Source organism: Caloenas nicobarica, chromosome 9 (assembly GCF_036013445.1).
Source record: "Caloenas nicobarica isolate bCalNic1 chromosome 9, bCalNic1.hap1, whole genome shotgun sequence".
NCBI lineage: Eukaryota > Metazoa > Chordata > Aves > Columbiformes > Columbidae > Caloenas > Caloenas nicobarica.
The window spans coordinates 21,894,984-21,905,293 of record NC_088253.1 but is presented as its reverse complement, the minus strand read 5'-3'; the positions used below and the strand labels follow the sequence as shown (position 1 = coordinate 21,905,293).

The 10,310-nt window shown below is 52.9% G+C and overlaps 1 protein-coding gene across 1 annotated transcript; it reads left to right on the top strand.

Moving 5' to 3' along the window:
* Positions 1-635: 635 nt before the first annotated feature.
* IRF8 (interferon regulatory factor 8) lies at positions 636-10,090 on the top strand. Its single transcript, XM_065641065.1, has 9 exons — positions 636-650; positions 2,470-2,644; positions 3,834-4,017; positions 5,065-5,153; positions 5,587-5,698; positions 6,061-6,108; positions 6,816-7,202; positions 7,737-7,849; positions 8,911-10,090. The coding sequence occupies exons 2-9, from the start codon at positions 2,471-2,473 to the stop codon at positions 9,085-9,087; spliced, it is 1,284 nt and encodes a 427-aa protein (XP_065497137.1). The 5' UTR covers positions 636-650; position 2,470; the 3' UTR covers positions 9,088-10,090.
* The last annotated feature ends 220 nt before the right edge of the window (positions 10,091-10,310 follow it).

Sequence of the window (10,310 nt, the reverse complement as noted above, 5' to 3'; positions counted from 1 at the left end):
TGGGACTGGGAAAGGACTGATGGGACTGGGGATGGGTCGATCTGGGACTGGGGAGACTGGTCTGGGACTGGGGATGGGTCGATCTGGGACTGGGGAGACTGGTCTGGGGCTGGGAAGGGACTGATTGGGGACTGCGGAGACTGGTCTGGGATTGGGGAGACTGGTCTGGGATTGGGGAGGGACCAGTCCGGGACTGGGGATGTGTCGATCTGGGTCTGGGGAGACTGGTCTGGGAGAGACTGAGCTCTGCTAGTGGATGGACCCCTCCGGGGGACACGGGACCCACCCGGGACCCCCCGGCCCGGTGGGACCCACCGGCGCGCCCCCGCCCCGCCCCGCCCCGCCCATTCCCGGCCCCGCCCATTCCCGGCCCCGCCCATTCCTGGCCCCGCCCCCTCCGGCTGATTTCTCGGAAACGCGCGCGCTGCGGAGAAAGCGGCGCCGGCCGCGCGCGCCCCACTGGTCGCCTCCCCATTGGGCAGCGGAGGACAGAGGCGGCTCCCCATTGGGTAGGCGGGCACGGGGAGCGGCTAGCTATTGGCAGGGAGGCGCGGGGGCGGGGGCGCTGGCGGTCCCGCCTCCCCATGCTGCTATAAAAGGCGGGGCGCGGGGGGCGATGCGGGTGGTGGCGTGGAGCGGAGCGGGGGCAGGTACGGGTTTCGGGGGTTCCCCGTGCGGTGGGGCATGGATGCGGGGTGCAGGGGAAAGGGTGCGCTGGAGGTACGGGGAGGACCCTGGGGATGCGGGATCCGCGATCCACCCAGCCCGGTACACCCGGCCCTGTGCGTGCGGGAGCGCAAGGGCTGAGCCCGGTTGATGCCGAGCGGCGCTGGGACCGCGGGAGGTGATGCCCACGATTCCCGGGTAGAATGAGATGGGGTGAGCTTGGTGGTGGCTTGGAGCTGTGGTGGGGAGCGTGATGTGCTGCATGGTGGAGCTGCCCAGAGCAGTGGTGGAGTCAGCATCCCTGGAGGGGTTGAGCAGATGGAGATGAGCCTCTTAGGGCTGTGGTTTAGTGCTAGATTCAGGTTATGTTTGGACTCGATGATCTTAAGGGTCTCTTCCAACCAATATGATTCTATGGTGTGGTGCTGCCTCTGCCAGCCCAATTTTATGGCAGTTTGTCCCTCCTGGTGTGGGGTGGATGTGCAATGTGCTGCATGGGATGGGCTCCTTGGAAGTGTCCCGTGTGTGCTGGCTCATGTCACCAGTGGCAGCCTGAAGGGCTTGCCCAGCCTTTTGTGGAGGGGAACTGGAGCCTGGTGATTGCAGAATGGTGGGGATTGGAAGGGACCGCTGGAGATCATTTAGTCCAACCCACCAAATTGATGGGAACAAGCTTTCTAGAAAACAGGCTGATTTAGAAGAGTCTCATTTCAGCAAGTGTTTCTGAGGCTCCTCATCTCGGCATGACTTGGGTGCCAGGTGTTTGGTGCAGGGGCCCACAGAGGGACTGTGTGTCCCCGTCCTGCTGGGGATGAGCTGTGGTACGTGATTTGGGGCAGCTGGGACCCAGAGCTGTGCCGCCACTGGCTCGTGGTGTCAGCTGTCACTGTCCCCAAAAACAGAGGCTGTGCTGCGGGTGGCCAAGGTGGTCTGTGTGTGCTGCTGTGCAGCAATGGAGAGCGGGCAGAAGTTGGTGGCACTGAGCCTGTGACAAAACAGGGACCCCCAGGTCACAGGCTGTGCTGGGAGCATCCTCATCTTCTCCCTAAAACCTTCCTTTGGGTCAATAAATACAACAAAGAATGAGGGAGAGGCAGTCTGGTAAAATTTGGAGGAGGGCTGTGAGCGCCAAAGGCATGGAAGGCTGATTCTGGGGCTGCTGGTCATTTCTACCAGGCCACCAGCTCATGGGGACCATGTGGGTCTTGCCCTGGAGGTGGTGAGGGATGCCGGGAGGGTTGAGCCCTTTGCTGGGTGGGAGAAGCTTTCTCCTGGCTCTTCCATGAAATCACCCAGCGGTTTTGGCTAAAAATGACCTGAGGTCCCCAACAAGGGTGGCTTGACATCTGTCCCAGTGTCAGCTCTCTGCTTGAGGGGGTGGGTTGTGCAGGTTGTCACCTCCTCCAGGACAGACCCTTGTGCCACCACCAGCTGGGGACAGCACTTGGCTCCCTCTCCTGCAGATGCTAAAGGGTGTCTGCCCTGGGGTGCCCTGTCCAGTGTCCCTTGCTCAGGTGACAGCACAACCAGGCGCTTTAATCCCCATCCATCTGCTTCCAATGTGACTTATCCCGCAACAAAAAAAAAAAAAAGGAGGAAGCAGAGCGCCGAGTCAGCCTGTTTCTGTGAGCGGAGCTTTGATAGAGCTGCAGGAAGAATTCGAAGTAATTCAGAGCAAACTGCCTTGATTTTTTTCATTATAAAAGAAGCAGGGGGGGAGGATTTTAACGTCCCCTCGTGCCCCAGTTGTGGTGGGACGGTGCCGGGGGAGCTCACGGCGCTCGGATCTCTCCCTCCATCCAGGATGTGTGACCGTAACGGCGGGCGGCGGCTCCGGCAGTGGCTGATCGAGCAGATCGACAGTGACTTGTACCCTGGGCTCATCTGGGAGAACGAGGAGAAAACCATGTTCCGCATCCCATGGAAACACGCTGGGAAGCAGGACTACAACCAGGAGGTGGATGCTTCTATTTTCAAGGTAGGGACAGGTGGTTAATGCCATTTCTTGGTGGTTCCTGGGCTCAGAAATTCTGTGTGTGGTTGTGTGGGTTGTTTTTTCTCCTTTCTGCTGGGAGATATCCATGCTATCTGTGGGTTTTGCATCCTTAACCCCTGCAGCAGATGCTTCACCCTCAATTGGTCTCCCAAGCTCTTTTGGGGGTGTTTTTTCTTCTTTGCTAAATGCTGGTGCCAGGTTTAGGTTTGTTTTCAGCATGTTTGAATCCTGGCCTACCATAAGAAGAAGCTTCGTGTGTTACTTTTGACCTGCTCTAAACTTGTTCTTGATAAAAGTCTGGATTTACAAAAAAAACCCCCTCACAACAACAACAAAAAAACCAAAGAAACAAAAACCCCAAGACTTTGCAGGAGGGAAGTCTTAGATTTCACTGATTGGGGGGATTTCCAGTTTTGGGGAAAAACTGGAGAATGCCATCCTGAACCAAAAAGGTCAGGCTCTTCCCCAGGAATTCCCTTTCCTTTGTTTCCAATTCTCTGTACCGGTGAGTGAGTTCACTCTCAGATCAGTGACAGCTCATTAGTGGCTGGTTTGGGAGCACTAAGTTATGAGGATGGCATTGAGTTCAGCCATCTGAAAATATATAAACATCTACAAAATAAATAAATATATATTTAAAAATAATACATATTTTTGCAGTCTCCATTCAGTGGTAAAATGTATTTTTCCCATCAAAAGTACAAATGATGTTCTGATCTTAAAAAGAAACAAGCTCTCACTTATTAGTCAGGAGCTGGCAAATGAGGTTTATTTTGAATTTTTAACTGAGGTGTTAGCAGGTCATTAGGAACATCGCTGCTTCAGCAGCGATTCCTCGTGTCCCCAGCAGCTCCTGACCTCTTGGTGCGGAGATGAAGCTGCATATTATCATCCTGACATCTCCTTTTTTAAAACCTGGGTGTTGCAGCCATTCCCGCACCCAGGAGCGTGGCTGGGGCAGGTGCTGCTGCTCTGTCCCCACGTGCGGTGGCCGCACATGTGTCTGCAGTCGAGGAGCGAGACGATGAATACACCTGGGATGTTTGAGAGGGTTCAGAGAGGCGAGGAGAGCGAGATGCTCTTTGCAACCCCAGCTCCTTCACCCGTGCGATTTGGGGCATTTGCAGAGCTGACGTGGAGGATTATTTTTATTTTAATTGCTTTGTTTTAGGCCTGGGCTGTTTTCAAAGGCAAATTCAAAGAAGGTGACAAAGCAGAACCGGCTACGTGGAAGACGCGCCTGCGCTGTGCCCTGAACAAGAGCCCCGACTTTGAGGAGGTGACGGACAGGTCCCAGCTGGACATCTCCGAGCCCTACAAGGTCTACAGGATTGTGTCAGAGGAGGAACAGAAATGTGAGTGTTCTGAGAAGGGACTGACTCCCTGGTCCTGTAAGAAACCACGGGCTTGTGCCGCTGACCCACATCTGAGCAGAGTTTCCTGGCCAGATGCTGCTCTTGCACTGTGGTGTTTCGCTTGTCCGGCTTTGCAGAAGATGTCCCCTGTGTCACCGTGGTGGTGGGGAGGGGAAAGGCAGGGCTTTTTTTTTCTACTCCCTTAAACAGCTGCTTAGGAAACAGGAGATAATTGCAGCACAGTGTAAGCTGCCATCCTGTAAGGATGTTGTAGGGGCAAATCCAAAATTCTTCCCCCTTTGAGGGGGGTATTTGAGCCCCAACCCCTTGTCCTCCTAATGCCTGCCCCAGGCAGATGGCTGGAGCTCCAATAAATTCCTTTTTTTCTCCTGCCAGTGCTGATTAGAGCAGCAGTAATTTCGCAGAGAGCAGTTGCCGTTGCGATGTCTGCTGCGGCGCAGGTTGCACTAAGTATATATCTGTTTGTGGTTAGGCGTATGTGTACTTTTTTCCTTTTTTTTTTTTTAAAGTTAAAAACTTGTAAAAACAAAAAAAACCAACCCTGCTGTCAGGAAATCTGCCTTTAGCATCTCGGTCTCCCCCATCCGCATTCACATGGGGGGCACGCTGCTGCTATGCAAATGGTGCTGCAGGTTCCCACCGGCAGCGCGACTGCACGCAGGGTGGTCGGTGGAAAAAGGAGAAGCAGCAGCGGCAGCCCCGGTCTCTGGGGTGCTCAGAGGAAAAAAGAAAGGCAAAAAAAACCCCTCAGAAACAACCCTCTGCTCTAGCTCTGTCTCTGTCCAGCTGGATTTTTGCTTCACCTTGCTACTGTGCACTGGGGGAATGGGTTGCAAACTGGGGTTTTGGTCCCAAAAAGCTGCTCTGTGTGAAGCTGGAGGGGGCTCTGAGCCCCCCTGAGGTGCTGTTATGTGGCTGTGGTTCTCGGCTTCAGAACTTTCACAAGGCAAAGGGTTTCTAAAGCCCAGAGATGAGCTGCGGCTGGGGGGGTGGGTGTCCTCACTGCATCCCAACCTCTACTTCCAGGCAAAGCGGGCATTGCCAACGGGAGCAACCTCACCGACGTGGCGGAGATGGACTGCAGCTCCTCGGCCATCGACGACCTCATGAAAGAGGTGAGGGCTCACTGTGGACTGGTGTGGACCTTGCCTTTCTAAAATTCAGTTTGCAAAGCTTTGGGAACTGGCCTGGTGAGCAACGCTGTGTTTTGCAGCTCATTCAATGAGCCGGTTGCTGGTGAATGGCTCGTGCTTTCAATTTGCATCTGGGCAGGCGAGACCTTCACTGAGGGACAGAGGCTGTTTTGCAGCTCTGTTCCTCTTCTCAGCTGTGTCACCTTGGGCTGCTTCTGCTTGGTAGCTCTTGAAGGTTTTACTTGAGCGTACAGCCTGGGGAATGCCAAATTTGCTATTTCTAACAACAAAAAAATTCATTCATCCTGTTGACATTGCAATTTGGACCCTCTGAGTGCTGTAAGCATCTCGGTGCAGGGCAGCAATGGCCTGAGGCATCAAACCCACTCTGACTTCTGTGTTTGGTCTCGCACAGCCCCCCTGTGTAGACGAATACTTGGGGATCATCAAGAGAAGCCCCTCACCCCCCCAGGAGACCTGCAGAAACCCCCTGATACCCGACTGGTGGGTGCAGCAGCCCAGCCCTGGTAAGAAGCTGACAGCGCACGGGGTGTTTAATGGCGCTGAGATTTTTGGGGGCATAGAAAAACCTTGCTGTACAGCAGTGGGTAATGAACAAGAGTTGTATTTTAACATCTTTATTAAGTGAATAAGCTACGGCAGACTATTCTCTAACATTAAAAATGCTTAAAATACTAATTATGGACACTGTGCTTGGTATCAGGCACCCAACAGTGCATTGCAAAGGATTAAATCCACCTGGGAGCACTTGCTGGAAGCCTGATGTGCCTGGGAGGGAGAACCTGGGTTGCTTGTGGCGGGGAAAGGGGGAATTTGGAGTTTGGGAGCTGAGCACCCAGGCACAGCTCTGTGTTCTCTCTGCCCACAGCGTTGCCACTGATGAACGGATACTCCAGCTACGAGCAGCATCACTCGGGTAAGGCAGCTCCTCTGCTCGGCTGTGGCCACCAAATGCCTCTCTGGGGTTTGGCCTTGCATGTGTGGTGGCAGAAGGTGGCTCTGACTCTGCTCCTGGCCTTGGGGGAGGCTTTGCTGTGGGTTTGAGAGGTGGTGCCACCCTCCTGAGTGTCCATGGGGTTTGCACGCTGAGAGGGGATGAGTCCTGAGCACACGGGGCTGCTCTGGGGTGCTGGGATCAGCCGTGGCTTTGGGTGGGGACATCTGCCTACAGCAAGGGATGTGTGGAGCAGGGGCAGGAGGAACGGGGTCAGAATCAAGAGCTTTTGCTTGCTGATCAGCTCTGCTACCAGGCTGAGTGCTGGAGGAGATGTCCTCTAGTGAGCCGGAGGTCTAATTATAGAATCATTTTGGTTGGGAAAGACCTTTTAAGATCATAAAGTCCACCCATTAGCCCAACACTACCAAGTCTACCTCTAACCCATGTCCCTGAGAACCTCATCTCCACATCTATTCAACTCCTCCGGGGATGGTGACTCCACCACTGCCCTGGGCAGCCTGTCCCAATGCCCAACAGCCCTTTCTGGGAAGAAGTTGTTCCCAATATCCATCAAGTGAGACTTGCTCCCAGGAAACTTTGCTGCTCCCATGGGGTTTGGGCACTGCAGGGTAGAGCGGACAGGGTTTGTCTTCTGATGGGTGCTGTATGTGTCCATCCCCTCCCAGGTTACTCTCAGATGGTGATCAGCTTCTACTACAGCGGGAGGCTGGTTGGACACATCACCACCTCGTGCACCGAGGGCTGCCGCATTTCACTTGGCCAACCCTCCAGCCATGGCGAGAAGCTCTATGCCCCAGAAGCCCTGGAGCACGTGCGGTTCCCCTCAGCTGACGCCATCCAGAATGACCGTCAGAAGCAGATCACCAGGAAGCTCTTTGGGCACCTGGAGAGGGGCGTCCTGCTGCACAGCAACAAGCAGGGCATCTTCATCAAGAGGCTGTGCCAGGGCAGGGTCTTCTGGAGTGGCAACACCATGGTCTACAAGGACAGGCCCAACAAACTGGATCGGGATGAGGTGGTGAAGATATTTGACACCAACTTGTTCTTCAGAGGTTTGTAGGAATGTTTCCCTCTGTCACTTTGTCTGTTTAGAATCCCAGAAAAGTTTGTGTTGAAGGGACCTTCCCAGCTCCCCCAGTGCCCCCCCTGCCATGAGCAGGGACATCTGCACCAGCTCAGGTTGCTCAGAGCCCCGTCCAGCCTGGCCTGGGATGTCTCCAGGGATGGTTCATCCACCACCTCTCTGGCCAAACTGGGCCAGTGTTTCACCACCCTTATTGTTTAAAAAAAAAAATTCTTCCTCATGTCCAGCCTGAGTGGGGTTGAAAGGGTGGAGCCCTTTGCCTTGGAGAACTTTAAAGTCATCACTCCCCATCACCAGGTGCTCTGGATGAGCAGCTGATGCTACTAGATCTAGGAAGGAATAACTTGGTGCCTTGTACCATCAGCAAATTCCTCCTGGTTGGAGGCTTTGCACATCAGAGCTGGCTTCTCCTGAGCCCACAGCTTTCCCCCCAGCAGGGTGCTTGTTCCTGAAGCTGTGGAGCAAAGTCTGGCACCTTCCAACTATTCCCTTCTCCTTGCAGAGCTGCAGTTTTACAACAACCAGGGCCACTTGCCGGACAGCAGAGTCGTGTTGTGCTTTGGAGAGGAGTTCCCGGATGCCGTGCCGCTGCGGTGCAAGCTAATCCTTGTCCAGGTACAGACGGCTGCCCTTCAGAGCTCTGCTGCTGCATTCCCCCCTTTTCTGGAGTATATATTTCCGCCCCCCTCCTTCTTTTTTTTTTTCCCCAAAGAGTAGAGTTCTAGCTCCAATTCCTGGAGCCACAGACCATCTGGGTGCCTGAATTGGTGGGGTGGCAGGTGTGGCAAGAGTATCTGCTTATCTACAGCCTCCTGAGAGGTGCTTGGGCTGTTGCTTGTTAGAGGCTACTTGATCTGAGTAGAACATGTTTGCAAACAAAGCTCCCAAGTGGAAAAAGCTTTTCTAAACCTTTAGAAAAATCTCTTCTCCTCCTCCGGCTCCTTGGCACTAAAATCTTTGCCTTCTTCTGTGGGAAATGGGGGAATAAATCCCTGGAATGGTTGAGTTAAGGGACAGCCTCAAGCTGAACAGCCAGCAGATGTGGTGGACAATGATGGGGTTGGGAAATCTTCCAGAGGGTGAAGGAAGGGATGGGCTGAGAGGGGCAGTTCCCATGGCTCTGACCAGAAGCATCTTCCTGGAGAAGCTGAAGCAATTCCGGGATCTCAAAGCTTTGGGGCAATGCACAGGGTGTTTCTGGAGCCTACACCCAGCGTGGGACACCCTTGGGTCAGCAGGGACATGGCATGGAGGGCACAGGAAGGGTGTTGCATCCACCCTTGAGCAAACAGAGACCAACCAAGTCTGTGAGGTCCTGGGGGGGACTTTACAAGTTCAGAGATTGGTCCTGTCCCTCCCTGCACAACTTTGTGACCTGGTCGCCTCTTCTTGCCTTGGGCGTCTATACCAGAGGATCACTCTGCATGTGCTGGGACATCCTCCAGCTTTGCTGGGAGAGGAGCTCTTGTGACTGCTTCTCTTCTCCTGTGTGTGCCAACTTGTGGAGTTGGACCTGTTGGCCTGGCTGGTGGTGGCCACCTGGGTCTGCTGGGCACAACCACTCTGTGGTATCTCCCACCCCTATACGCTGCCGGTGAGGTGGATGGCAGCAGTGAGAGGCACCCGAAGATGTTCCTCTTAATTTGGTGTCTTCACGATTTGTAATTTTTGCACAGGTGGAGCAGCTGTGTGTCAAGCAGGTGGTGGAGGAGGCTCGGAAGACCTGCAGCAGTAGCCCCCTGCTCCCCATCGCTGATGAGACCCAGCATGACCAGGTCTACAGGATCTTCCAGGACATCTGTGGGACGCACCAGCGGCCACTCTTCAGGGAAAACCAACAGATTGCTGTTTGAGCCTCCTCTGCAGATGCAGCCTGGTGGTTTGGGTTGATTCAGACCAAGTTTGGTTCTATTAGTGCCTGAATTCCCATTTTTTGGAAAGTCAGTTTTTGTTCTTTGCTGTTTCCAGCCTAGAGTTTGTATAAATATAGCAGTAAATTGCCATGAGAAAGTAGGTTGGATGCTTAGTGTCTGTCCTGCAGGCACTTTACTGATAAAAATGACTTTATTAGCGAGCAGGGAGTCCATGTGCTGGTGTCTGTAGCTGATGGTAGCGGGAGGAGTGTCTGAGCTGTGTGGGAAGCTCAGGGCTGGGAGTGCTTTGTGTTGCCTTTGTTAATGGCCAGTCAAGCAAAACCCAAAATCTACAGCTATAATGACCTGTCCCAGCACTCTACAACTCAGACCTTGCTCAGAATAATGATTTGATAGGAAGTGACTCTTGGAAAAGCCTTAAACTGCTCAAATACAGGAAATTTTTTTCCAGAATTATTTTTTCCCCCCCCAAAGAGTCCTGTTGATAAAGGATAGTATATACCTTCCAAAGAGAACTTTATCAAATTCCTCTTTATTTTTGCTATAAAGTTTATCTGTATCTACCAAAGTATTTTGAAACTTGGAAACCAATGCAGAGATTATATATGTACATGTTGAATGTAAGAACTTAGGAATCTTAATTTTTCCTAACTAGAGACAGAGTTTATATAAATATATTGTATCTTTAATTTTAAAGATTGCTGCGTAGCGTGACTTAGGTTGGCTTTACCCTCCCAAATGCACGTGTTGGGCTCTCCCAAGCGTGACCAGGCAGCGGCATCCACGTGTAAATCCTCATTAACAGGCTTTGTGCGCACCCAGCACCGGGGAGCTCTTGACCACGGGGCTTGTGCCTTGCAGCTGCCAAACCAGGACCGCACGTGTGTGTGTGCTACTGAGCTGCCTATTTATTTTATGCCTGAGTTCTATTCATTTTTTTGTAATTTTTTATCTTCCTGCAATTAAAGTGCTATATTTTGTATTTCTCTTGCAATATGGTTTTTTATGGTTGTGATGAGTGGGGTTTTAAATCTGATGGGGGGGATTCTGGTATCTCTGGCTTGCTCCTGGTCATCCCTGTGGTGGGGTTGGGTGTTAAATCTCTGCTGTCACCTCTCTCCTGCCCCATAACTGGCTTCATCTCTGAGGCAGGAGATAAATGAGTCAAAGTGCTTTCATGTGATGGGGGACCTTGTAGGACC